At 43.8% G+C, this 27,445-nt stretch overlaps 2 protein-coding genes across 10 annotated transcripts in view; one reads left to right on the plus strand and one right to left on the minus strand.

Moving 5' to 3' along the window:
- iars2 (isoleucyl-tRNA synthetase 2, mitochondrial) lies at positions 1 to 13,449 on the plus strand. 4 transcript variants are annotated; one of them, XM_036151087.1, is made up of 24 exons: positions 1 to 424; positions 2,002 to 2,124; positions 2,289 to 2,442; positions 2,527 to 2,675; positions 2,974 to 3,023; positions 3,098 to 3,207; positions 3,289 to 3,379; positions 4,410 to 4,525; positions 4,649 to 4,818; positions 4,966 to 5,056; positions 5,405 to 5,556; positions 5,657 to 5,817; positions 6,686 to 6,788; positions 7,102 to 7,195; positions 8,204 to 8,284; positions 8,814 to 8,922; positions 9,009 to 9,109; positions 9,914 to 10,041; positions 10,134 to 10,265; positions 10,374 to 10,480; positions 10,564 to 10,709; positions 10,787 to 10,977; positions 12,334 to 12,478; positions 12,682 to 13,449. In XM_036151087.1, exons 1-24 carry the CDS (start codon positions 155 to 157, stop codon positions 12,825 to 12,827), a joined length of 3,120 nt encoding a protein of 1,039 aa, XP_036006980.1. In that variant the 5' UTR covers positions 1 to 154; the 3' UTR covers positions 12,828 to 13,449. The 4 variants fall into 4 exon arrangements, with proteins under 4 accessions (XP_036006980.1, XP_012737303.2, XP_012737304.2 ...); XM_012881848.3 differs by having other exon boundaries at positions 155 to 424; positions 3,292 to 3,379; positions 9,009 to 9,108; positions 9,916 to 10,041; positions 12,682 to 12,907; XM_012881849.3 differs by lacking the exon at positions 8,204 to 8,284 and having other exon boundaries at positions 2 to 424; positions 9,009 to 9,108; positions 9,916 to 10,041; positions 12,682 to 12,907.
- The window catches only part of rab3gap2 (RAB3 GTPase activating protein subunit 2 (non-catalytic)), an 18,906-nt gene continuing 4,790 nt past the window's right edge, over positions 13,330 to 27,445 (minus strand). For 3 of the 6 annotated variants that reach the window (XM_036151080.1, XM_036151079.1, XM_036151085.1), the window contains 26 exons: positions 27,065 to 27,213; positions 26,867 to 26,946; positions 26,461 to 26,553; positions 26,213 to 26,352; positions 25,895 to 26,090; positions 25,011 to 25,154; positions 22,563 to 22,645; positions 22,407 to 22,471; positions 22,220 to 22,310; positions 21,981 to 22,102; positions 21,670 to 21,883; positions 20,625 to 20,722; positions 20,410 to 20,518; positions 20,166 to 20,326; positions 19,900 to 20,074; positions 19,483 to 19,653; positions 19,289 to 19,395; positions 17,827 to 17,893; positions 17,651 to 17,721; positions 17,524 to 17,559; positions 17,309 to 17,437; positions 16,342 to 16,557; positions 16,172 to 16,261; positions 15,867 to 16,079; positions 14,861 to 15,025; positions 13,330 to 13,951 (listed from right to left, as the gene is read on the minus strand). In XM_036151080.1, the coding sequence (XP_036006973.1) occupies positions 13,793 to 13,951; positions 14,861 to 15,025; positions 15,867 to 16,079; positions 16,172 to 16,261; positions 16,342 to 16,557; positions 17,309 to 17,437; positions 17,524 to 17,559; positions 17,651 to 17,721; positions 17,827 to 17,893; positions 19,289 to 19,395; positions 19,483 to 19,653; positions 19,900 to 20,074; positions 20,166 to 20,326; positions 20,410 to 20,518; positions 20,625 to 20,722; positions 21,670 to 21,883; positions 21,981 to 22,102; positions 22,220 to 22,310; positions 22,407 to 22,471; positions 22,563 to 22,645; positions 25,011 to 25,154; positions 25,895 to 26,090; positions 26,213 to 26,352; positions 26,461 to 26,553; positions 26,867 to 26,946; positions 27,065 to 27,213 (3,344 nt within the window). In that variant the 3' untranslated portion in view covers positions 13,330 to 13,792. The remainder of the gene's footprint in view (positions 13,952 to 14,860; positions 15,026 to 15,866; positions 16,080 to 16,171; positions 16,262 to 16,341; positions 16,558 to 17,308; positions 17,438 to 17,523; positions 17,560 to 17,650; positions 17,722 to 17,826; positions 17,894 to 19,288; positions 19,396 to 19,482; positions 19,654 to 19,899; positions 20,075 to 20,165; positions 20,327 to 20,409; positions 20,519 to 20,624; positions 20,723 to 21,669; positions 21,884 to 21,980; positions 22,103 to 22,219; positions 22,311 to 22,406; positions 22,472 to 22,562; positions 22,646 to 25,010; positions 25,155 to 25,894; positions 26,091 to 26,212; positions 26,353 to 26,460; positions 26,554 to 26,866; positions 26,947 to 27,064; positions 27,214 to 27,445) is intronic. The other 3 variants (XM_036151086.1, XM_036151083.1, XM_036151084.1) reach the window with 2 other exon arrangements.

Below are 27,445 nucleotides of genomic sequence, written 5' to 3' on the forward strand. Positions count from 1 at the left end.
TCTGCTAATTCTTCCGGGAGAAACACAGCTGCCCAACCAGAAGGACGAAACATGACAACACACTGACTTCACTCAGCAGTAAAGCAGTCTCAGAGCAGCACTTTCGGTTTTTTGTTTTTCATTTATTTTGTCCTCTGAGTTGCCTCGCCTCTCCATGTTGCTGTGCCGGGTGTCGCCGGTGTGCCGGACGCTGGCGAGATGGGGACGGAGGTCACAGCGGGGAGGCGGCCTCCTCCTTGGCCGCGCCGTCTCCTGCAGCTCCAACCGCTGTTACGGTGTAAGTCCCGGGGAAGGCAGCGCCGAGCCCGCGGAGACCGGCTCCGCTCCGTCTCGGTACCGGGACACGGTGCTCCTTCCTCGGACTGAGTTCCCCATGAAACTGACCGGGCAGAAGCTGCTGGACCGCGAACTTCAGATCCAGCAGGTACAGTGGTTCTCAAACGTGGACACACCCCTGTTGAAATGCCAAGTTTTTGAAACACAAACACACAGAGTAATGTCGAGATACCTTTTTCTTTTTTTCTTTTTTTTTTTACAATGACTTTTTTAAATTTTGTTATTTTTTTTATTTTATGTCCGCTGTGGTTGTGTTATTATTGTCGTGGCTTGGGACGCATTGCTCACAAAGGTTCACTTCTGACCCCAGTGTAGCTTCCACTATCCTTTCCCACAACTTCACTGCAATGACTCATCAACTTTATTTCTCTGTAGTCGCCACAACACTGCACATGTCCCTTGTTCTTTAAATTTAGTCCAAATACATTAGTCCCGGTCCTCGTCCATTCGTCAAACATCCTCTCCAAGATCTCATTGGCTAACCTTGTTTAAAAACCCTTCTGCTGTCTCTCCTAGACGTCACCTAAGCCCCCTTTCTGATTCTCCTGAATTAAATCCAGGCACTAATCACCTTTAGAAGGCCCCTACTTAGTACATAGAGTCCAGCTGTGTATGCTTTCCTTTCAGTTCAGTTGTTCTGTGAAGGCCTCAGTAGAGGACAATGGTGAACACAGAGCATCATGAAGGAGCACACTTGACATGTGAAATTTAAACCAGAGTTAGGTTTTAGTTTTTACTCTTTCAGCTCTCTGAAATCAAAGGGTTTGACACCAAATAAAGTGGAAGGGCCAGGGAGGGAAGCAGGGGGGAGACCCACAGGTAACTCTGGAGATGCTGCAGAGATCTACTGCTCAGGTGGAAGAACCTGTTCATTGGAGAAGGACTCGGCGTATGCACTCCATTAATTCTGGGCTTTATGGGAGAGAGGCATGAAGTGAACTTTTGTTGCTATACAATGACTCTAAAAATGAAGCCAGAGCGTATGTTAATGTTCAACTATTGAAAATCTATTTCAAGAGGTTTAGAAATGCTCTTTTTAAGGGATGTGAATACTTTTGCAAAAGTACTTTTGCAGGTTTTACTCGTCTGCGAAAAGATTTGCTTTACTGATTCCAAGCATGGAAACTGTTCTAAGGACAAAAAGAAACAAACAAAAACAGAACAATTGTTCTGTTTTAAGGGTGTTCAGTTCTTTTTTTTTTTTTACATGTTAGAAAAGATGTGCAAAAAAATGGTTGAGACATACTCCAAAAGACTTGGTGGTGATACAAAGTGTTTAGTCAGGGTGCAGAATACAAATGCATGCCACACTCTTCAGATTTTATTTGTAAAAAAAAAAAAAAAAGTGAAAAAGTTTATGTCAGGTTTGCAGAACTTATGACGGTCATTCACATACAATCAAAACAAGATACATAAACATTTTGGGTTTTAACGTGACAAGATATGGAAAACTTAGAGGTGCGGATACTTTTGCAGGGTTCCTCAAACTGAAAAAAATAAAAATGACTTATACGTTTAGGAACTATCTGGGTTATTGTCTTGTCATCTTTCAGAACAAGCGTCAAGACAGACGACATTTCTGTAACTGTAAAATGATCACAATCAAAGCAGTTTTGATTGGAGGGAAATGCATTGATTCTTGTATTGCTTGATCGGTGTTTGCAGGACTGTGGTTTCGCAGAATTGTATTCATGGCAGAGAGAAAGGAAAGCCAAGAAAGAGTTCTGCCTCCATGACGGACCCCCTTATGCAAACGGAGACCCCCACGTTGGACATGCACTCAACAAGGTAATTCATATAAATCTGTCCCCTGTGGTTTCTGCTAAAGTTGTGCTTTTACTAAAAAAAGCACAACTCAAGCAGAAAGGCAGAATGTTTCTATAAATTTGAATTCTAATTTTAATTGTGAAGCTCTTGGACGCTACAAAAGCTCTGTTAATGATTCTTCTCAGATCCTGAAAGACATCCGTAACCGTTTTGAGATGTTACGAGGACGTCAGGTCCACTACGTTCCAGGCTGGGACTGCCACGGCCTGCCCATAGAGCTGAAAGCTTTGGGAGAACTGGGCACCAGCGGCCTCAGTGCGCTGCAGATCAGACAGAAAGGTGCGGACAGACAGCCTGGCACCTGCCCGTCACTGAGGTTCCCTTCCCGGCTGCTCTAACGTCTTTGTGCTTTTTGCCCTCCAGCACGGGAGTTCGCCGAAGGGGCCATAGCTCGGCAGAAGGCCGCCTTCCAGCGCTGGGGGGTGATGGCCGACTGGGATCAGTGCTACTACACGTTTGACGGGGCTTACGAGGCTGCTCAGTTAAATGTCTTCCAGGAGATGCATAGCAAGGTGGGCTCAGGTGCTCGTCAACCATAAAGCGCCGTTTCACATCTTAGGTTTAGGAATTAGGTTATGGGTTTTTGGGTGTGAATGGTCTTCATATTATCCCTAAACTTCAGCCGCGTTGTGTCTGAATGGTCCATATACATCAAAGCAAAGCTCGGCTGTTTAAGAGGAGCTTTACTGGAGACAGAAGACATGTTCAAAAGCAAACTGTTTATGCAAATTAGTGCAGATATTTCAAACTTGGATGAGAAAAGACGCTTAAAGAGTATGATGTGGTTCATTCTCCTCTGTTGCTCTTCAGGGTCTGGTTTATCAGGACTACAAACCCGTCTTCTGGTCTCCGTCATCCAGGTACTGCTTCAGCGTGAGGCCTCGGTCTTTAAAGATGTAAGCTGCCTCCTGTGAACCTCTTGTTTCCTTTCCAGAACGGCCCTGGCTGAGGCCGAGCTGGAGTACAACCCCGAGCACGTGAGCAGAGCCGTCTACGCCACCTTCCCTCTGGCCACACTGCCGCCCAAGATTGCCTCAGGAGAAGGTGATTCAGGCGCTGATTACCTACAGTGATCCTGGTGGAGGAGGGGGGGGGGTGTTCTGACTCTCTGTGTGGGTGTGTCAGCAGGTCTGGAGAATGTCTCGGTGTTGGTTTGGACCACCCAGCCTTGGACCATCCCTGCTAACCAGGCAGTGTGCTACATGCCCAACGCTCAGTAAGTTAGACCACGCCTGTGAAGAGAACACTTTCAGTTTGGCAGGTCTTTAGCTGTCGCCTCAGTTCAAAGCTTTTTATTCTTTTACTTTATTAGTTTAGGTCCAGTTTTGCTACACATTATCAGCTTTTATGAAGCTTCTCTAGATGTGCAACCTTTTCTTTCCAGCAGCACAGATAACACACACACACCATGGATGCAGATATTTTAACTGTGCACTGATAACATGCTACAGCTCTTTAGTTATAAAAACTCAGCATCCACACTGCAAAAACTGAACTAAAAATAAGCAAGATTTTCTTAAAATCAGTGTGTTTTTTCCTTTATTTGAGCAGGTAAATAAGATGATCTGCCAGTAGAATAAGATTTTTGCACTTAAAATAGGAACAACTGATCTCTGTCGTCTTATTTCAAGTGTAATTTATCTAATTATCTTATTTTAGGGGTCAAAATGCTCATTCCATTGGCAGATAATCTTATTTACCTGCTCAAATCAAGCACAAATACACTCATTTCAAGAAAATTTCACTTGTTCTAGTTCCCTTTTTGTAGTGCATTATTCCCTAAAGGAACATCAGTATGTTTTGATTACAGAAATCCATTTTCCTTGAGCTCTGTTTATATAAGGAAGAGTATGGAATGGCCTCTGTTGGTTAGGAAACAACCACAACAGAAAAGGTTTCTATAAAAACACCTTCACAGATAGAAATAATGAAATAATCCTCCCTGCGCGGCTGTTTTTGTATACATAGCCATGTTACTAATCCTAAGTAGACGCACTATCTTCCTTTAGCCGTTTGTTTTCATGTATCACCATCACCGCTTTTTCCCACCCCGGTCTCTGACACCTAACGTGTGGATTATAGTCCGCTGTGAACCAACAATTCCTTCTAGAGTTCTGTTTTGAATTTATATTGTACGTACCGTTGCAGGTTCTGTGGACTTCACGGCCCAGTAAATGATGCGTGTTACCCTTATCGGCATCGTTATTTTCGTGTCCGTGAGTTTGATTCCGGTTTGTGGTTTGCAGGTACTCCGTGGTGAAGCGGGCCGACACTTCCCAGGTGCTGCTGCTGGCGACTGAACGCACAGCAAGCCTCGCCGCGCTGCTGGGCACAGAGCTGCAGACTGTTGGCACCTTCACAGGTAGCGCACTAACACTTGAGTTGTTTTTGCCCTCCGTGTTAAATAGAGTTTGTCTTATTTTAATTAAAAGAATTTCTTATATACTAACCTAACTATGCCTATTTCCACTTTTATTTATAAAAGGTTCGCAACTTGAAGGTGGAATCTGCAAACATCCCACCATTCCTGACAAGCAAGTCCCGTTGTTGCCAGCCAACCATGTGACCATGGGGAAAGGGACGGGATTGGTCCACACCGCACCAGCTCATGGCATGGACGACTACAGCGTGGCTTCACAGTTTAAATTGCCTGTGGTATGTTTTTATTTTTTTATTTGGACTCATGTACTGCTCCATTAAGGTTCCACAGGTCCTTTTTACCACTAAATATATTTTAACAAAAATTACAAGAGGTGAATATTAGATTTAGCATTTTACCATGAATATGTGCTTTGGTTAAAGGAGTGTATAGTGGATGAAGACGGCCGGTTCACAGAGCTGGCAGGACCCGAGCTGCAGAACCTGCCCGTGATCACTGAAGGAACCGATAAAGGTAGATGGACTCTCAGTACACTGCAAAAACGGAAGTAAAAATAAGTCATATTTTCTTAAAATGAGGGTATTTGTCCTTGATTTGAGCGGGTAAATAAGATGATCTGCCAATAGAATAAGACTTTTGCTCTTGAAACAGAAACAACTTGTCCCCATCGTCTTATTTAAAGCGCAGGATGTCTAATTTCCATCGTCTTCCATCGGCAGATAATCTTATTTATCTGCTTAAATCTAGGACAAAAACACAAATTTTAAGAACATTTTACTTATTTTTAGATCCGTTTTTGCAGTGTAGCCTTTAACGCTTATCTACCGTGTGTTTTGAAACCTGCGTCGGTGCCCGTTCTAGTGATTGCCTCGCTGAAAGATGGAGGCGCTCTGGTTCTGGAGGAGCAGTGTGTCCACAGCTACCCGTATGACTGGCGGACGAAGCAGCCTGTGGTCATCAGAGCCAGCAAACAGTGGTTCATCAACACCGCATCGCTGAAAGACAAGGCAAAGGTAAACCCCCCCGCCTTGCAGCTGGTGATGGGTTGGTCCAGGTAGCTTCATTCATGCCTCCAGGAAGGCTCTCACACACACACTGCTTGTGCGTGTGCAGGAGGCGCTGCAGAAGGTGCGCGTTTTACCAGAGTCTGCCAGAGGCAGCCTGCTGGCCATGCTGGACCGCCGGACGTACTGGTGCATCTCCAGGCAGCGGAGCTGGGGGGTCCCCATCCCGGTTTTCTACCATAAAGAGACCGGAGAACCTCTCATTAACAAGTAAGCAAACTAGAACGGTCGTGTTACTGTCATGTCGCCTCTTGTTGGTCGGCAGCAGCTGCAGCTATTAAAGTGTATAAGAAGAGTTTAGAATTAGGAGAAATTTCTTGTAAAAAAATGTAACTTCTGATGACATGATTTACCCTGGATGTCTGCTCACAGGACACGGCATCCACAATTCTATGCTGAGACGTTTTTAGGAGATGCAATGATCAGGCTTTTCTGATTTTAACCAATTCTTTTGTTTTCTCTGAGGTCTATAACACATAAAAGAGACAAAATGTGCAGGTCACTCTTTGATGGAGGTAGAAGTTTTAAGTTTTAATAAAGGAGTTACAAGAATCTCTCCATTTATACATCAAAACATTTCCCCAAATATACATTGTTTTTGTAATTAAACTAAAAAAACACATCAAAGTACCTGCTATAAATTGTTGTATTTGTAGATCATAAACTGTGTTAGTTGTTAGTTTGGCTGCCTTTAACTTATAGGGGAGAATGCTGATTTTTTTTCAGTATATGAACCAACGATCTCTCTCAACTTTGTTTTCTATTGCAAAGATCTGTGAACCTATGAGCAAATGAAAAAAATAACTTTTGACATTCCTGTGAAACTCCTGCACTAATGTTCGGCTGTCGTTTGCGTACTGTCTTAGTAAAAAGTGTAAATCTGTTGTCTTGATCTGAAAAAGACCACTTCCCTGATGTTTCCATGCGAATGCCCTTCGTATCCAAACTGTAGTTAGAATAAAAATCCCTCCTCTGCTCTCGTCGTTGATTGTTTCAGTAATGCCGTGGCGAGCGTCGGTTCTTGACTTTCGCTTGCTTGTATGAGAAACTCAATCTAACAACCACGGATCCTCTGCAGATACACGGTGTCCCACATAGCAAAACTCTTCAAGGAAAAAGGCAGCGACTGTTGGTGGGAACTTCCCATTGAGGCTCTGCTGCCCCCAGAGGTTCTCAAGAAGGTGAGTAAATGTGTGAAAGTGAGATTAAGACGAATATTATTAAAAAAAAAAAAAAAAAAAGATAAAATGAAGCTCTAACTTTCAAAGTAACTTTAGCCAAATTGTGTGGGAATAAATTTTTATTATATTCATATTATACCGCAGTAAATTAAAACAATGTAAGATAATAAAAAAATGTATAACATTTTCTTTCACTGCAGACTTTACAACGCTGTAGTATATTCCTCGGGTTCTTTAAAGTTAGTCTTTCACCTGTGCTACATTAGAGGTGTGAAATACGACGTCCTCCTTGGGACGTTTGTTGCTTTTTCAGAGTAAGGCAGGACCTGTGAGCGAGTACGTTCGAGGAGACGACGTTCTGGACATCTGGTTCGACAGTGGAGCATCATGGGCAGCCGTGCTGGAAGGTAAGAATACTTTTCCTTAAATGCAACCAGGCTTGGTTCAACATTGGAAATAGTTTTCGTGCAAACCCTCATATGGCTGTCAGTGGTCAAACGTTTGTGGACTTGGGATTTGGGGTTGCCTACGTCTGCAGGGGGGGGGGGGGGGGGGGGCGGCTCAGATTTCAGAGCTGTATCGCTCATGACATTGAGAAAGTACTAAAATAACGTCCTGCCTCGGGATTTGGTTGCAGCCTGAGGCTTTTTGTTCACGTTTTCACTTCTGGGCCAGTCCCTTTGGAGATTTCTCGGTCTCTCTAAAGTGGGACGTGCCCAGAAAACCTTATCAGACGCCTAAATCTGACCCATCCATCAGTCTCCACTATATAAGCACTTGGAAACCAGAGAAAAAAATAATTTTACTTTTCTGCTTGAGCTGGAGACTGACGTCTTTTAGATACAGTAGCGCTCACAGGAAGAGCCATTTGACAGTCTGGATTGTAGGTGAACACAGAAAATGCTGAACCTCATGATGCAAGTTAAGGAGCTGGTTAAACGTTAAACTGCTTAAAAGCCAAAAAGGATTTGTTTTTTTTTTTCAGTTCCCGGTATGGAAACAAAAGTAAATGTTAGCCTGTAATCTCTTCACTCAGTTCGGTGGTCATCAGTGAAGCCGCTCACTGGCCGAAAGCTTTCGCGCTGCTTTTAATCAACTCTTCGTTCATTAACTTAAATGTACAGCAAGCTGCTTAGAGCTACAGGATCTACCCACCTTAACGGGTAAGCTGCTTTGGTGAGGTGGGATTATGGAGGGAAGCTTTCTCAGCGCTCCTGAAAAGGACAAGTTGAGTGTGTGTGACGCTGAGACCTTTAGGGGTTTGATCATTTAAACTGTTTAAAAAAAAAATGACTGTAAGCTGTGCAATTACTGCAGAAATAACTCATCTTTAGCTCCGAGCTCGTTTCTTCAAGGAAGCACCTTCTGACCTAGAGCATCGACTGTCTTGTGTCTGGATGTGTTGTGATTTCCAGAGGAGATGGAGGAAGAATCGGAGGAGCCTGAATCACGTCTCCGCTGGCTCCCCCGCTCGCTGCGCAAACCCCTAGTCACAGGTCATTCAGACATTCACCAGCAGGGGGCGCTGGCTGTTTACTCTCACTCTGCCCCGTGTCTGCTGGCTTCCTTCTCTTGCCCTCAAACACGGCTCTCGCTTCAATTAGTGTTTCTGAAACCGAAATGGGGAGAATAAGTTCTCTCCAAAGAGCTCGGCATGAATGTGAAGCTCTCAGCTGCCTGCATGCAGGTTTTTCCCCCAGAATACTTTGCCTCACAGAGAACCGAGACTCTTTTCTGTTTCTAGGATTGCTCCCCTTTGCTGTCCCTTCTGTTGTGGAGAATGGCTCAAGCTGGCTGGGATTCAAGATTTAGCAGAACCTTTGTACACTTTCTAACCTTTCTCCATGTTTAGTAGCACACAAAAACATCTTAAAGATACAGATACGTTGTTTCTGACTTACGGCTGCTGGTATTTCCTCTCTCTTCTCAGATCTTTCTGTTGCTTGGTAAACAAACTAACCCCTGTGTGCATCCCTGCTTCGTGGTTTTCCTTCTTTCCTCACCTCCTCCTCTGCCTCCCTGCAGAATCCGACTCCAGAGCAGACGCATACGTGGAGGGAAAGGACCAGCTGGGAGGCTGGTTCCAGTCTTCGCTGCTCACCAGCGTGGCCGTCAGGAACAAAGCGCCCTATAAGTGAGTGTCCCGTCGAAGGGAAGCGTAAACTGTGCAGACCGCGGTTCATCTTCTTTTTTTGAAATCCGTGTAATGTGTTGTTGTAGATCTCTGGTGGTCCACGGCTTTGCAGTCAGCGAGAAAGGAGAAAAGATGTCCAAATCTCTGGGGAACGTCGTGGATCCTGACGAAGTCATTAATGGAAAGGTGAGTTGGGAGAGAAATAATTCACTTCAACTTTCTGCTGGAGGATTAGCTTCTTTGTCAGACCTTTCTTTCTTTCTTTCTTTCTTTCTTTACTGTGTCCGTCCTTGTTTCTTTACCTCCATTCTTTTCCCCATTTCCTTGTGTCCTACCTCCCTCCATTGTATCCTTTCCTTCTTCACTTGACTTTCTGGTCTAGTTTCCTCCCTCCTTTCTCTGGAAGTGTTCTTGTTCCTTTACTGCATCCTTCTTTACCTCCTATTGCCATCTTGCCTCCTTCTAGCCTTGCCACCTCAACTCCTAAGATGGTATTAAACCCCCGAGACAAGGGGAGGTTTTTCTGCTTTTGTTCCAGCTTCATTATATGGAATCATAGTTGTCATTAAAGAACATTTACAGTGGATAAAATGAAAGAGAAAAAAACGATAAAACAATGGAAACCAGATAAGGTGAATAAAGTAGTTAAAACAGAGAAAGGCAGATCATTTTATCTCTTTTTCACATGTTGCTGCAGCCGTCTTACTTTTTTTCTAATGTTTTAAATACAATAAGTCTGGTCAGTAAAGTGAGTTTCATGGTATTTGTGTAATAAGGTGTTTAATACATATGAAAAATATGTATTAGTTTCTGTCACATTCATCAATCTCTACTTTACAAGAAATTAGGCTCTCCTTGCACTAAAATGAAGTTATTTTTAATCACAACTCTGCTCTTCATCTGGTTTATTCGGAAATATTTGTTTTTTTCTTTTTATTGCCGTTTTTTGTGTTGCTGTTGATCAGATCAGATAATCTCGTGTCTCTGTCTCAGGACAGCAGCAGCAGCTCGGCGTACGGGGCGGACGTGCTCCGGTGGTGGGTCGCGGAGTCCAACATCTTCTCCGAGGTCCAGATCGGGCCCAGCGCCCTCAACTCGGCCCGAGACAGCATCAACAAGGTGGCTGCAGCGAGGCACGCATCGTCTCAAAACCCTTCCCTCGGTTAGTCTCCGCCTTCCTCATTTCTCCGCGTCCGGATTCTATCTTCCAGTTGAGGAACACTCTGAGGTTTCTGCTCGGCAACCTCAACGGCTTCGACCCACGTGTGCAGGCGGTGGACCCCAAACAGATGTACTACATCGATCAGTACATGCTGCACCTGGTCCGTGAGTACAGCATGAAGGTAACGGCTCTCCTTTCTCTAAACCTCGCTTCCACATCATTTTTAAAGCGGTTTTGGTTCTTCAGGACTTCTGACGGTCTTAAGGAGAATGTTTGTTTGTTTTTTCAGGTTACAGACGCCTACAGTGAGTTTGATGCTGGCAGAGTCATCCGGATCCTTCAGGCCTTCGTCAACAGAGACCTGTCCAGCTTTTACTTCAGCATCATAAAGGACCGGTAAAGACTTCACTCCACATTACAGCCACATATTTCTAGCTGGCTCCACACATGCATCTCTTCCTCACGCCTCCTTCATCCAGGCTGTACTGCAGTCCAGAGGACTCGTTGGGCCGGCGCTCATGTCAGACCGCTTTAGAGGAAATTCTGGATGGCGTGACCCGATCTGTTGCGCCTATCCTACCACATTTAGCGGAGGAGGTCTATCTGCATGCTCCAGGACACGACAGTACGTGCCGCCGGCATTGCGTTGGCTAAATATTGTGTTTTTCTTCTTAACAAGCCAGTTTCTGATCTTGGCAACAGAAGCAGAGACGTTATTCAAAAGCGGGTGGATCAAAAGCAGCTCTGTGTGGCGGCGACCGGGTCTGGAAGAGGCTGTGGAAGGGGCCTGCGCCATCAGGGACTCCTTCCTGTCTTCAATCCCTGGTAAAAACGCCAGCCAGTATGATCTGACGGTCGCCATCGAACCGGGACTTCTGTTTGAGCTCATGGAGGTAGGAATCACCATACATCTCTCAGGTAGAAGATACAAAAAAAAAACAAGAAATAAATCAGTGGGCTTCAAAACATTAAGGCTGAGCCTCACTTAACGCAAAACACCGGCAAAGGTTAATAGTGAGGAGGATTCCTGATGTAAAGACGAAAGCCGTCGGCACACTTCACAAGGAGGGGAAGCCACATTAGATCATTGCTGGAGAAGCTGGTTGTTCACAGAGTTCTGGATCCAAGCGTGTTGGTAGAAAATTGAGCAGGAGGATAAAGTGTGGCAGGAAAAGGTTCAACAATAACTTGGTGAGAGGATTGTCAAGTGAGATCCATTCAAGGATTCAGGGGAGCTTACTACATAGCTGGAGTCTGTGCATTCACCCTGTAAGATCGGAACTAAAAATAGTTTTCATAAAATGAGTGTATTTGTCCTTGATTTGAGCAGATAAATAAGATTATCTGCCAATGGAATGAGTGTTTTGACCCCTAAAATTAGATCATTTGAAATACTGCAGTTAAAACACTCCATTGGCAGATAAACATATTTAGCTACTCATGGCAGAATGGTGCAAGGACAGCCAGAGTTTTGTTCATTGGTAAACAGTTCTAGCTTTTTTTTTCTATCGCTTGTCTGACGCTAGATCACAGCAGACGATACCTGAATATCTGTGAGTTCATAGACTGAACCTGTGAACAACGTTGCGTTTTCGCTCACACACAGCAGTGGCTAAATGTAAAATACTCAAGTCATTGGCATTTTGAATCATTTATTTAAATGCTGTAAGCCATAATCATCAAAATGACAAGAAACAACGGCTTGACATTTTTCACTCCGCGTGTAATGCTTTTTAAATAGCTTTTCAGATCTCTGCGCCTCCTCCCGATGACGACTCTGAATTTCTTCCAGCGTCTTAATGTAGCGAACTACAGTCATCATAATATCCATTTGTGCAACATTGCAATTAGAAAAGACTGCATGAATGCGAAGTTCATAAAGATTTATGGGGATATTGAAGTGAAGGAGAAAGAAAAAGAGGTCAATAATAATCAATATGACAACCCAAATCTTTAGATACAATTTATTGTTGCAGGACTGTTGTCTGTTAATCACTGCTTTTATTCAATGATTGCTGATCTTTTATTCTCCTTTAACTTTGGAGGAAATGCATAGCCAGAAATCTTCTCCCTCCAGTGAAGCTTTTTTTTCAGAATTCATTTTGGATTTCTATAAAAAGCGGTGCGGTTTGTTGCAGTACAACAAATGACTTCTCCACAGCAGAAACCAACAAATCAAGCGGAGCTCTAAACCTCCTGCCGGCGTCTATAAAACAGACTAACTCGCCTCCTGCTACTCCTTCTCCCAGTCTCTCCAAGAAGAGCCCACATCCACCAGCTCCCAGCTAACCGAGCTGATGATGGCAGCTAGAGTCACCCTGACCAGCACGCTGCCCCGCGACCTGCACCCGGACGCCCTGCTGAGCCACGGTACCTTCCTCATCAACCTGGAAGGTGAGACGTGACTCTGATTGGAAGCTTCGTTAGCCTTTGAAGTGGTCTTGATCAATAGTTCTTACTTAGATGGACTGAAAGCAGCCGTTATATAAAGAAACCTTGTACCAGTGGAAGCCAAATAATCAAGGAAAATGAGATTTTCTGGTGTTAGAGCTTCTGAGTTGGGTATTACGTCACAGTAATGCGCGCGTACGTTTCAGGCGGTGTCATCCGCGAGGACAGTCCCTACAGCATCGCCGTGACGCCCACCTCTGCCGCTCGCTGCCCGCGGTGCCGGCGCTACACCTCGGAGTCCGCAGACTGTCTGTGCCCGCGGTGCCAGGCCGTCATCTCGCACGCCGGCTGACGTGCTCGCCGCCAGGACGGCCGGCACGCGTCACGATCAAGACGGTGCTTTACACTCCCAGTGGGAAGAGGAAAACTGCTGTGGCTCTGGCTGTTCGTCGGGAAACACTTTATGCTAAATGAACGCACCCTTATTGGTTATAATACAAAGCCTCAAGCTGTAACTATTCTTTGGGCTCATGTTTCCTCAGCGTACTGAAAACCAAAGTAGTGAAGTCTGCTGTAAATACAGTCGGTGGGTTAAAAGGATGAGATCTGAGTGGAGAAGGAATGCTCTCGTTTAAATGTGTTGATGCTAATTATTTCACTACAAGTGTCACTGTGTGACTATAGTAGGAAATGTATTGTCAAGAGAAGATGGCACGGGTGAGTTCCTGTACAAATTTACCTTTGTATAGTGTAATAAGTTCCTTCTTTCTCAGAGAAACTGCAAATGCTTGAATGTGTTATAGTTTCTTTCTCTCTGTGTGTGTGTTCTGTAAGGGAGCTAAACTAGTCCAACCTTTGAGAAATCTCTTTATTCTGCATCAGCGCCCTGCCAGAGCTCAAAGTTACAGAATATCAGATGCACAGATGCAGTTAATACAGAACTGTCTGCATATATAAATAAAAAATAACATCCATCTCTTTGTTTATGATACATGTCTTGCCTGTGCGAAAGCAGAAAGGACCGGTGTGACTCTGGAGGACAGCATGACTTTAGTGAAAACAAGAGATTGTAAAAATAAACACGCCCCTTTCCTCAACACGACTCATCCTGAAAACACAACACACAGATATTTAATACCACTTATGTTACATGCGCAAAAATCTGATGGGCTGATAAAACAAAAAAAAAAAAAGTTAAAACCCACTTTATTTAACACTGGACTTGAATCAGAACTGACGTGATTTGAATGATGAAACGGTCTTTCTAATGCTCAGCAGCGGGGGTGGGGGGGTTAGTGCAGAGTTAGCGAAGAACAATCAATCTCCCGCGGATAGAGAGAGGACGTCCACAGCTTCCAGGAGGTGCAGGGCCAGGCTGTACTGGGCGTGATTTTCCGGCAGCATTTCAGTCAGACGGCTAACCAGTCGGCTGGTCTCGGTCAGGGACACCAGGGGGCATCTCAGCTCGCTGGGATCCTGCAGCACAAGATTAGATCAGCTTTACTACACCTTCAAAACACACAGCCTTTCATTTACACAGTTTAGATTTAATGAGAATTGCTTCTGTTCATTTTTTTTCCCCTTGTACATGCTTAGTTGGATGTAGAACACAATTACCCCCGACCTATATGGGTCAGTAGGTGAAACATATTTTTCCCTTCACCGTGTGGAAACGTGATAAATTAGTTGCTTCTTTAATAGTTATGTTTAATTGTGAAAAATAAAGTGAGAATTTATGACGCTCAGCATCAGCGCACAGGCACTAAAGATTCTTGAATGAGGGCATTGGGCTGCGTGGAACCTTCTTGAGGATTTAACGGGTAGTAAATGCTCCAAAAAACCCAATACACAGAAAACTGTTCTATAATACCTTTGATCCAATAACATCCTAACTTGTGAGAGAACGTCTTTTTTCCATTTTTTTCCCCAAAAAATTCCCATCCTTAGAGAGCAGTTCAGTAGTTTAAATAACATTTTAATAAAGATAATAAACTTGTTGATCAGTTTTAGGTTTTTACAAATGATTGCTTTTAATCACTCCACCTTTTAGCCCTTTGGTTACTATTTTATCATAATACTTTCAGATTTATTTATTCCCATTTTTTTTTTAAGAGTTTTGTGGGTTTTAGTGGGAATAAAACCCATTTAAATATAGTCCCGTCTCTTTTCTTAGGGTCTAGGTTCGCTTTCTCCCCAAGACGACCACTCCACCTCCCAATCTGTTTGATTTATTTAATTTATTTTTTTGGTTTATATAAAATCAGTACACTATTCAATCAGGGTCAGGATTAAACACAGTGAGGGCCCCTCACTGTAAACGGCTCGTTAAAACGTTCCTGATTACATCAGATCTAATTAGAGGTGGGCTGTTGCTGGGTGTCTTACCATTGCTTTTAACCATGTGCAGAGGGTTGGAGGCAGGCGGGCCAGCAGCTCCATGGCAGCGTGCGTCTGGTTCTGGTTGTGAAGCAGGGAGTAGCTGAGCCTCTGACCGGTCAGCACCAAGAGCTGGGAGCCCAGAACATCCTTGTCTTCTACCTGCAGCATGGCCTAGAAGGCAGCGGGGAAGACATCAGCGAGTGGCTATACATTTAAGATGCTAAACTAGCCTCAGCTTATTTGTTATAATAATTTGGCAACAAAAATAGGAAATATGAGCAGGATACTTAGAATTACTGCATTTAAAGCAAAAAAGCAAATTTTTCCAAGTTTGAGAGTTCTCAGTCCTTTTGGTCAACTTGTAAAACGTTAACGTTGATAATGAAGTTATGATCGTTTTTGCAGTGGTCAGACTAGACATGGATGGTCGGGCAAATAAAAGGATGGAATAAAGTCTGGACAGACGGATGGTTTTCCATACAAATACTTCCATACAAAATCTGGAAAGTTCTGAAATTTGATTTGACGGTTTAGGATCCTGGTTTTTATATTTTATTAAAGTGAATATTAGGGACAGCTCTCGAGCTTTTTAAAAGTTTTCTTTGGGTAAAATTGAGTTTCATTTATGTCTGAGGTAGCCCTGTTCCTACTCCTATGCTCCATAAAAAATGGATCAAAACAATATTAATGTGTTCAGTTCACACGTTTGTTTTGATTATATCTTCAGCACAAATCATGACACTTCCTACACTCTGCTTTAAAGATAAACAGCTACAGACCCTCACATTTTCACCTCTTTTCTGAATACTGCTTGTAATAATTTGGATTAATCATTTGAGGAAACTTCCAAATGATTTCTTTCCTGTATTCCCATTTTACTTCTTTTGTAATTTAGCCATCTTTAATGTCTTGCATTTATACTTCTGTCCATTTTTTGTAGGGAAATGTAACAAAATAAGGGATAAATCAAGAGTTTTAGCAGCGCTGCATGCCATATTGACTTATCAGTCACCTCTTCAGCTCGGGGGTCGAGGCCCTGGTTGTAGAGCTCACAGACGAGGTGTCGACGCAGGATGTCTGGATTGACCTGCAGCAGGGAACCGAGGTCTATGCACAGGGAGGGCCACCAGTCGGCTTTGGGTCCGTCGGAGGGCAGCGGCGCCGAGGCCGGGCAGGACGGGTCGTCTATCGCCTGCACCCATCCGGTCAGCACCCGGAGGAGGAACTTTTAACAAAACAGGAAGGTGGAATGACGACAGATTAGAAACACCCATCTTTCCCCCCAAAGGATCTTCCACATTTCATTCTACCACTCACCTCTTGTCGTACTGAGATCAAGCCAGGGTCCATGTCTCCACTGGGCATCAGCTGGATGGTGGTCAGATCTCTGAAGAAAGCATTCTTACCCTAAAGCAGACAAACACAGACTGAGACGCGCGTAAAGCGGTAACGTCCAGAAAGGGACCGCGTTTTGTGTGCGCGCTCACCTTGCTGTCGAACAGGCCGAGCGGTTTGACTTTCACGCTGAAGCTCATGGCGGCGTGCATGAGCGACGCCAACAGCCAGTGGTGCTGGACCAGAGGGTAGTGAACGCCCCTCTGCTCCAGAGCTAGCTCAGCTATGGACGCCGGGCCCTCGGCTCCGCTCCACGCCTCCTCCACGGACAGCTCCGGGGCAGGAACCTCCTCCATGGCGGAGTCCGCCTGCAAGCATCCGCCTGCTTCAGTAATCACAGCGGCTCCACTGAACCCAGACACTCATCAGATAAGCACAGCAGAGCATCATGCGTCCTCAGTAATGAGGCTTAGTGAATATTCTTATGCCAGGTTCGCTACAGAGCCATCTAGGGGACATGGGGAATTTTTTCTTTTTTTTTTGCGTTACCTCGCAAAGGTTTTTGCATTCCCTCGAGGTACGGCTGATTTATTTGTTGTGGTCTCGTGTCATTCTCACACAACAATAAACCGTGAGAGCCGACGTGAGTTTTGAAACTGCAAAGCTTTGTCTTAAGTGGAAGATCAAACGTGCATCTACACAGCACAGCGTTCACAGACCAGTGTGATGCATTCGCGAGCGTCAGAAAGCTATGGTGCATTCAGGAGCATGGGACATTTCAAATTTACAAGAAAAGAGGCATACAACGGAACAGAACTTAACTCATACAATAATGTGTTCATCCAGAAACAGGGTGGGCTTTCTTACAGCACTGAATGCTCTATAATTGTATTTCTGTTCATTTTTGATTATGCACATCTGCTAGCTTTTTATTCTGAAAAATCTAATGTCCCATGCTCCTGAATGCATTCGTGAGCGTCAGAAAGCTATGGTGGCCGGCGTATACTTTTCGGAAACATGCACTTTGCAAGGGAACGCAAAAAGAAAAAAAAATACCCATGTCCCCTAGAGGGCTCCATAACTCGCCATGCTTCGCTCGTGTTCTTTTGATTTACTTACATAGAAAGGTATAAAAGACAAAGAGCTCTGATTCTTAACCAATAATCCAGTCACCTCCATGAGGATCTGCAGCAGCTGGACGCAGCAGCCCAGGAAAGACGTCATGGCTTTGTCTCCCATCCCGACATCCTAACGACAGGAGCACAATTCCTCAGCCTGTGCAACTAGACACCAACACTGTGTGGTCTTATCCTGACACGCAGACACAAACCTACCCGTCGGCATAAGCGATCTTTCGGCGCTTTCCCCACCTTAAGAAATGGAGCGAATAAGTTTGACTCTCACAAGCGAAGACTCGACGCAGCTATAAGTTACAACGGCGGCCTGAATGTTTGCGTTTACCTTCTCCATGAGGAAAGCAGCTGCTGAGAAGCGCTTGACGATGAAGGTGCTCCACATCATTGTGGAAATGCCTGTAAAATGCATTTAAGAGGTTCATAAATGTAAAGGGATAACATCAGGTAACTCGTATGACTACTTCCTTTTTCCTTTGCGTTATAAATGAGCAAAACACTGACCTAGTTGGATGTGAGGACTGGAGATGACCTTTAAGTGCTCCATAGCGCTATATAAATATCGGGGCTCCTGCACAGCGGAAAAAAAAAACATTTAATTAATAGAAAATAAATAAAACAGAAGTTATACTCATTCTTCTGTATTTATTCTTACATCTACCGACAATCAAAGCCTATTGCATCAAAGTTGCTGTTTTACCCTGCTGAGCTTTACCCAGTCTTACTTGTTAAAGAGAAATCTGGAAATGTTTGCAGCATTTTAGAAATGTCAGAGGACATTTGCTAGAATATAAACACTGTTGTTTGAGTAATGCTAACTGCACCAATTACTAATGTAAGACGCTAACGTGAGATTCAAATGTCAAGGCTGGAGTCATTATGTCTTTGTTTTAAAATAATAGTAAAACTATTTCTTAATTTCTTACAGCATCAACTCTGCTCCTAATAGAAATAACTGAGTGCTCAATGCAAGAAGGCTAGTAGGAACGATTGGTTCTTCTTTTTTTAGCTCTTCAAGGGAAATCAGAAATATTTGTATCAGCAGGTGTAGGCTTTACACAACTATAAATGTATCATTAAATCAGCTTTAAATTTCTGGTTAGGGCCTCCCTAAGCTTTTAAGCCTTTTAATAGTTCAGACTATATACAAAAAACAGTACAGTTTGATGCTATAACAAAAACGCTGCATGAAATGTTGCTAAACTTCAGAATTCAGAACAATAACACGTTTTGCCCCAACGTAGAACCCTGAGGGACCCCACAGAGCAGACCAGCCCTCTGGGACATTTTAATCCTGTGTCTTCTTTATTAGCGAGTGCAGTGGTCAGAAGCATCAATGGCTGAGATAAAGTTGCAGAAAACAAGAACTGTGAACTCTTAGCAGTCCATAAGCATCAACAAGTGAGATAATACAATTTGAGGCACTTTGCTGAGTTCCTCTTCCTACTTTACTGATTTCCAAAGCCACCAGAAACGCCTAGAGCGCCAACAAAAGTTTACTTTGTATGAAAGAGTAAGCATACACTGCAAAAACGAAACTAGAAATAAGTAAAATGTTCTTAAAATCAGTGTATTTGTCCTTGATTTGAGCAGGTTAATAAGATGATTTGCCAATGGAATAAGATTTTTGCACTTAAAATAGGAACAATTCATCTCCATCATCTTATTTCAAGTCCATGTTATTTTAGGGGTCAAAATACTCATTCCATTGGCAGATAATCTCATTTACCTACTCAAATCAAGGATAAATACACTAACTTTAAGAACATTTTACTTATTTTTAGATCCATTTTTGCAGTGTAAACATCCACAAGTGCATTTTTCAACAACAAAAAAGGCCCCCACTGATGACATCAGCGAGCCTTTTCTAACCTGTTTTATTCAGTAGTATCCACACTGATGAAACTACCCAACATGTTACCAGAAACAAAGGTTACTTATAGTACTGTTAGTGTCATTTGTGCACCTCTGGGTCTTTGTTCCACTGCACCACATATTCCCAGCTGCAGTGGGCGAAGAGCAAGTCTGGGGATAAAGAATCTGGGAACCGCTGACAAACTGCCAACAACAGCTCTGAGGAACAAAGGGGAAAGAAAAAAAGTGTCATACTGTGACCATCCTTCGGGACTCTGAAGCTAATAAATATCTCCTTGTTCTCACCTGCTGTCTCGTCTGCCTCCTCCTGACTCTTCTCCTTCTCTCCGGCTTCATCTCCAACCTCTTTCTGCTCCTTTTTGTCGCCGGTTTCTTTCCTCTGGAGAATTTCCTTCAGTCGCTCCGGCGCCATGCTCTGCCTGAACACCCACTTGGAAACGCTGTCTGCAATACCACCTGCCCAGACAAATGGAGGGAGGAAAACCCAACGTATTAAACGAAATGCCGTTCTCACTCGTCTCCAGCTGTGCACGTTGGAGAATTTGGACACAGAAGCTGTCAGCTACAATCAGACCTGTATGCAGGCAGCCGGGACCAAAAATTAAACACCATCTTTAACAATGTCGGATACCTTCTGAGTTTATATATTCTTATTCTACATCTGATCTGGTCTCCCATTGCATTGCCTCCATCATGTCTCACCTGTGCCTCCCTCCAGCAGCGTTTTGATGGAGCACTGGACTACAGCGCCCCCCGTTGCTCCCTGAGGAGAAGGCACCAACAGAAGAGTCTGCAGGACCAGCACGTCCTCCAGCTGACGGACGCACACCACCCACTGCTCCAGCTCCAGGGACACCGCCTCCCACTCTGAATGCAGCTGTAACACAGCAGCCGTTTAGCGTTCGCCCGCCCGCCGCTCATAATCTCCTCGGACGGCTTCCACGCGGGTGGGCAGGGAGACGCCTTACCTTGCTGTCAGCTCTGCTGGTGATGCTCGTCTTGGTGGCGCTGTGAGCGACCAAGGCGGCTAGCAAGGCAGCAGCGGCGTTGTGCGATTGGATGCATGTGAGTCTAACCTGCTGCCACCAGGGGGAGACAGACTGTGGATCCCATGACTCGTCGACAGCCCCTAAAAACAAAAAAGAAAGAAAGAAAAAAATTACCTTTATTTTGTAAAGCTATGTCCTAAACCTCGCTGACAGGAAGACAAACCGTCCATGTTGCTAAGTGCGATGAGCAGCGTGTGCAGGTTTCTGACGGTTTCCACTGGCCTCTGAAGCACCTCCTTCTCCCTTTGCAGCCACACACTCATTACCAAAGACTAAATGTGTAGGAAGAAGACACAAACGGGCATCACCTTGTTAACACACCCTGTAAATCGAAAGTGTATTTAAGATTGTAACGTCCTCTACAGTGTGACATCTTACCAGTAGCTGCTGTGGGCGGAGGCCAGCCAGCTGTAGGGTGTCACAGACTTTATGGGTGGGACTTTGACCACATAAACACCCCCAAAACAGAAAATTCCCTGCAAAGGACACGTGACAACAGAGGCTGGATCAAGAATACGACTTGAGCAAATCAAGCCGGATTGAAGGCAGTGTTTGTAAACTCGCAGGACTAATCACATGACCTCTCCGAGTTAAGGAACTAAACGCCTTAAAGACAAACAGTTCCTGAGGTTTTCTGAAGTCATATTTATGTTTGGACATTGGCAACTTTTTTTTATTTTTTTTACACATTTTCAGCCCCACCGGCTGATGTGGTCACCAGCAGTTCTGAGAAGTTGACCAAGTGTTCAACTTGGTCAACTAAAAGTAGCTTCTACAGCGGCACAGATGCGATCGAGCTATCGATCGAGATCTATCTATCTATCTATCTAGCTGAACATACAGCAGACAAGACAGACAACGACATACGACAGACAGACAGACAGACAACAGACAGACAGACTATCTATACCTCTATCTATCTCTATATATCTCTCTATATATCTCTCTCTATCTAAATGTGTATCTATCTATCTAGATAGATAGATAGATAGATAGATAGATAGATAGATAGATAGATAGATAGATAGATAGATAGATAGATAAACAAACACTTCCTGGTTTTATGAAGTTGTCTGAAATGCTGCTTCCAAAGAGTTCCCTCGTTTCAACACAGACAAACAAATACAAGGGTCTTTGGGTTTTAAAATATACAATACATTAAAAGTTAGCTAAAATAGGATCCTAACAAATAAGATGACTGGCTGAATGTAATAAGCCAAATGGATGAATGAATGGATGGATTGATGAATGGAAAAAGACAAATTGATGGATGTGAGGTGGCTCGATGGATGGATAGATTGATAGATGACAGACAAAATAATTCATGTTCAGTTCTTTGTGAATTCACATGAATTTCAACATTAATATATTGCCATCAGCCTTTCACTGTCCTGTTGATGAGCAGAGGCTTTCAAACTCTCACCTAGCTGGTTCCACTCAGCCTCCGAGCTGCGATTCACCTTCACCTCTCCGTCCTCCGCACACTCCAGCTGGGTGAGGAAGGCCTGAGCGGACAGCGGCGTGTCGGGAGAGTCCTGGGCAAAAGAGACCGAGGGTTTGGAGCAGAGCCGTGCGTAGCGTTGCAAGGTGGGCCCGACGCGCGCCAACTCCTCCTCTACGCCTTCCAGGGAATCCTGCTGAGGGGGAAGAAAACGTCCGTCAGTGGACAGGAACACGTGCGTCAGGTAGAGCTATAAAAATAAAAATAAAAAAAATGGAGGTGAGATTGCAGACGTTTCCGGAGCAGCCTTCAGTGTTTGCGTCAGAGCGCAGCTGCTGGATGTCGGCGTAGAGCTGAAGCAGCTTCAACCGAGAGGAGCAGAGCTGGAGTAACGACGCCTCCACCTCCTCTGCGTCTGTGGCACGGAGACACACACTTTGGTTTGTTTCAAACAAGACTTTTTATTGATTTGAGTTGAAATTCGACTGAATCCATTCACACATTTCCTTCAGACGGAAACATGCAGCTCTACCTTGTTGCTGCAAAGCGTCGTGTAAGGCACTGGTGACGTTAGTAAGACAAGAAACCGGAGCGCTCCTGTTTGAAAGCAGAGACTCCAAAGCCTAAAAAGAACATTCAGACACAAGATTTGGAATGAGGTCCAGATAATACATTTCACAGAACAGGTTTGATTACGCTTTGAGAGTTATTCTCCAAACCTGCTTCTTAATGGCCGGGTGTTTAATCTCCAACAGGGCGCCTTTCGCTTCTCTCTCCAGAGTCTCTGCAAAGCGACAACAGACAGAAAAGCTCTGAGAAACGTCTCGCTGTGTCTGGGTCCTCACTCAGCTCGCCGTCACGTGACGTCCATTTACCAGGATCCACGTCTCTGCTCTTCAGCACGGCGCTCAGTCTCTTCAGCAGGTGCATGTCTCTGGCCCGCTCGTTCTTCTTATCACTGAAAAGGAGAGAAGGAGGAGGCTGACAGGCGGCTGTGATCCTTAAGGGTAAAGCTTTGAAAAAAGGATTTTATTGTGAAATTAGTCATGTTGGATTTCTTTAAAATATTATGAAAAATGTATAAACTAAGCCGAAGTCTTTTTACAAAAAAGAAATCTAAGAAGTTGAAAAGAGTTACAGTAAATATTTGTTATAACCAGCTTTATTCTTTCAGATTTATAAAGTGCCTTCAACAATCTAAGGGAATCCTTCGTGTGGCTTTTAATCCTTAGATATAACCTGCCGTTGGTTCTGTCTTTTATCAAGGGTTGGGTTCATAGCAGACATGCATATCGTATTGTTCCTCGTGGTTTTATGACCTGACCAATCCTTCTAAAATTGTTTCAAGCTGCATCAAACAAAGAGCTCCGGTACATAACTTCAATACTAAGCAAACGTCTATTGCGGCCCGAACAGTTCTGATACGGATATGTGATCGATACACTGTGCAGCTACAGCAGTTTGTGAAATTATGATCACTCAGTTTCCAAACTTTGTTGTGTAATGAATAGGGATAGGTACCGAAAAAAATCGGCCCCGGGGCCACGTTGGACGGTCTTCGTGGCCAGACGATCTCAGCCTTATCGGTCCTCTTAACACTATTTTTAAGGTAGATTCCAACCGAAAGAACATAATTTTGCCGATCGTCTCCACCTTCAGAAAGACGCCGAGGGGACTGATGGGAGGAGCTTAACGTTCTGCTCTCACATCTGTTGAGACTGTTGGCAACTATTTAGCAACTTTTCAGATCTAGTGACTTTTTTCCCCCCCGTGTTGTTTAAGACTTTGGCAACAAGTACAAGCACCCATCGCTCTGAGTTTACCGTCTCTTTAGCAAACCATCAGCTGTGAGCCCCTCCCGCTTTGAAAGCTCTGACTGGCGGTCAGTCAACGTCTTCATGCTGCTGCAGGACTCAGCTTGAAGTCTGTTTACCATTGAAATTGAGTCATGCATGAGCAAAGCTTTCACTAGATTACAAAGTGGGATGTAAATATATTATAAACGTAATCTTTAACGGGTAATGGTATTTTTTTCTCTCTGAAACTGTTGCACTTAAATAGATCCCTCCCTGTAACTGACTCATTTATTCAGCTCATGCACTCTGGGTGCCTCTGCTATCGTTTGGTTGACATTGATAATATAGAAATGTATAAATGTAGTTTGTATTCAGGTAAAAAATATTATTAAATGCTTTAAATTATTTCATAGAGTTCTATTTTTTAGCATATTTAGAGTGTTTTTGATCAGTTTTTTTTGTCTTGTCAACCTAGATATTTCTCTCTCCTACAACATGCTTTTTATTCAAGATTTTAGCATTTTTTATATATATAACATTATTTATATAATGTTTTTATTGCTCTATTCCTATTAAAAATATTTTGTACTTTTATTTTATTTTGTTTGAAATGTTTGAATAATATACCATATATTGCTTTTGCTTTTTTACCCCTTTGTTGGATTAAAAAAGTATCGAAAATGGTACCGATAAAAGACCGGATCGATAAGGAGTATCATTAAGAGTAGAAGTATCGATAAATCCTTAACGATACCATCCCTAATAATGAAGCAGCTTTTGTTTGCATTTTCTATATTTTAAGAAGGTCCCCAACATGCGAGTCCTTTCAACTGCCCCCTATTCATTGGTCCCCACCAAAAATAACATCTCGATATTTATCTCGATTTTTTTTTCTTCCATAAAGCAATTATAAAAACGTGTCTCTGACTCAAAGCTTTATCCCAAATGTCTCACAGGCAAATTTTTTAACGAGCAGATGTATGAAAACAGCTGAAAAATAACCTACTGGAATACATAAAAGTATAATTAAAACAGACCATCTCGACATAAACGAAATGTCATCTTATAGCTCTTTATAACAAAAAAACAACATCTTCTAAATCTGGATAGATTGCCCATCCCTTGTCGCCAAATCAAGTCGTTACAACCTGTATGCAGACTTAGCAGAGATTTTTCCTGGTTCAACAGGGATTCTAACCCGACTTCAATCCCCAACACAATTGACCAAAATGTAAACCCAAAACCACGACAGTGCCTGCACTGTGTTTTGCAGCTATAGACTCATTGTTAGAGCTGATATCTTCTGAAAATATGCGCATTTCCACTCAACAAATCTGAACTGATCATTTCACATACGGCTTCTGTGTAGTTTGCCTCTTCCATTTAACCTCTGTCCACTTAAAATTTCTGACGAGGCTTTGGTGAAATGTGATTGGATCAGATGAATGCGTACGTGTTCAGACACTACTGTTCAGTACAAACGGACACCTCTGTAACGTTTATCTGACAGATCTAGCTTGTACCAACCTGAGGGCCAGATGGAAGGGGATGTTGATGGTCCTCAGAGCTCCTGCGGTGGGATCCAGAAGACACACCTGCTGCGTGTGGAGTTGCCAGCCCTGACTGGTCACACTGTTCACTCCCATCAGATGGTAGCCGGCATAAAGCAGCCTTAAAAAAAAATAGTTAAAATAACTTAATCGCGACCATCGCGCCCCCCCCCCCCCCCCTCCCCACACACACACACCGAAGGAAACTTCAATTAAACCAGCCGTAAAACTGTTGAAACTGGCGTCTTCTTTTGCTAAATCCCATATGACAGAAAAAAACGTTTGTTTTCCCAGCACCTAAAGAGCAACGGAAATATTTTTGAGATGCTCTGAATATGTAGCTGCGACTGGTCAGTTGATTTTATAGTCACTATACAAGCTTTTGTTTTTGGGATTGTCACATCTTTAATTATATACATTTTTTATGTCTTAAGCACAAAAAGCACCTTTTATTTCAGGTTTATTTTGTGTCAGATTTTTCCTTGGTGTTCCTTTTGGCTGCTGGGATGCTCTTTCGTGGCAGTGTTGACCACGAAAGAGCTCTAATGTGACAATATTGTAATTTGTGAAGAGCTTCTATGTGCAGCTGTGGTTTAAAAAAATGTCTAAAATAAAACATTTTAAATTCATTTTTATTTTGCAATCAATTTAAAAAAAACAAAAAAAAACGACACGTTAATATGAGCTATACCAATGCAACTATAGGCACTATGTGGCTAAAAACATTTGTCATTCAAGGTTATTTGAACATATCGCGATATATATCGTGTATCGTGATATAGCCCAAAGATATCGTGATATTAGATTTTCTTCATATCGCCCACCCCTAATTCAAGGTTGAAGTGAACTACTGAAGCGTACCTGCAGTGTTTGCCTACAGTGAACGCTCCGACCCGGGGGCCCCGCTGCATGGCCCACACCTCCAGGATCCCCCTGCGGGGGGCGTAGATGATGAGGAAGAGAGCGTGACGCCTGGGGAGGGAGGCAGAGGGGGAGAATTCCCGATCCCCGCGTTCCTCCTGAACCTGCAGCCAACCCAGCTGGGCGTCTCGGTAACCTGCGGGCCAAGCGCGGTTCGTGAGACCGAACGAACAATCTTTACGGTTAACTTTGTTCGCTCAGAGATGGAGTGGCGAGCATTTCACGCGGCGACCTCTCTGTGCTGCGCTTTGCCCTCACCTTTCCACATGCGGATGGTGACGCCCCTCATCAGGTCCAGCAGCGCCACTCGACCAAAGTCGTCCGTCACTCCTGCGAGCGTGTTGCAAGGCGACAGGCAGATGGACTCGCCGTGGCGCCGGGAATCTGGCAGACCGAATCTGGAAGGCGGCGGTGTCGGGTTAAAGCGCGAAGGAAAAGGCTTTCTGATATCGATGTGAAGTGGCGGGCGAAAGGCTCCGATAGCGTCCAGAGAACACGAGAAGTACCTGATCCCTAAGGGGGTCGCAGGCTCCACCTTAGGCTTCTGTTTCTGAGCCGCTTCCTCTTCGTTCTTGTTCTTGTTCCAGCCTAACCACCCACTGAGAGCAGAACGAGGAGCAGAAGATGAACCAAAAAATAAAAAATAAAAAGAAGAAATATGAGAAAAAAGAAAACAGAGGAGATAATAATAGTGCAATTAGAACAAAGCAAATCGACAAATATTACTTATGAGGGCGCCGTGATCAGGATCATGTATTAGAATTTGATGATCTATGCATTTATAAACACAGCCTTTATTCTTTAAATTCAGATTCTGGTGGATATCTAAATGTATTTTATTTTGTCTTGTGTCCTGTTTTCTTCCTATATTACTGTGTCAGGATTCTTTTTGTTCAATAAGTGTCTCTGAACCTTGCGGCGTTGAAGAGGGCCGAGGTGAGTTTGCTGGCCACGGCCAGAGCCACGTGGGACAGGAGAGGCTGAGAGTTTCCCTGCAGAGACACAGAGAGGCTGCCTTACACGCGGCGTTCTGCAGAAAAGGTCGCTTTAACAGCAGCCACACGACTTTTTATTTTGCCAGACATTCGTCAAGCACACACACGCGCTCACCTCCACTGCGTAGTAAAATCCTGTGTAAGGCCCAGATCCTACAGTCACAAACTGGCTCATGGCGGGGGGGCTCCCCTTGACTGATGCGTTGAACCCCCCCAGGATGGACGCGTTCTTCATTTGGTCAAACACACACAGCGTCATCACGCCTACAAGCAGAGGATACAACAGAAGGAAACATAATAAACTCTTGCTGTGATCACATTATAGAAAAAGACATACAGTGCTTTGGAAAGGTCCGCCATAACTATTTGATTTTGCAACATTTCGTCACATCAGAGCCACAAACTTACCAACACAAAGTAGCGCTAATTAGTAAAATTATATAATTTTAAAAATATTTGACAAAAAAAAAATCTGGAAGGTTTGGCCCAAACATTG

The sequence above is a fragment of the Fundulus heteroclitus genome, chromosome 19 (genome assembly GCF_011125445.2).
Source record: "Fundulus heteroclitus isolate FHET01 chromosome 19, MU-UCD_Fhet_4.1, whole genome shotgun sequence".
NCBI lineage: Eukaryota > Metazoa > Chordata > Actinopteri > Cyprinodontiformes > Fundulidae > Fundulus > Fundulus heteroclitus.

What these genes read in the sequence shown, in the direction of transcription:
- iars2 (XM_036151087.1), top strand. Translation starts at nt 155, where the DNA reads ATGTTGCTGTGCCGGGTGTCGCCGGTGTGCCGGACGCTGGCGAGATGG. An exon ending in CCCGAGACAGCATCAACAAG is followed by an intron (nt 10,042 to 10,133) that starts GTGGCTGCAGCG and finishes TCTATCTTCCAG; the next exon opens with TTGAGGAACACTCTGAGGTT. An exon ending in TCCGTGAGTACAGCATGAAG is followed by an intron (nt 10,266 to 10,373) that starts GTAACGGCTCTC and finishes TTGTTTTTTCAG; the next exon opens with GTTACAGACGCCTACAGTGA.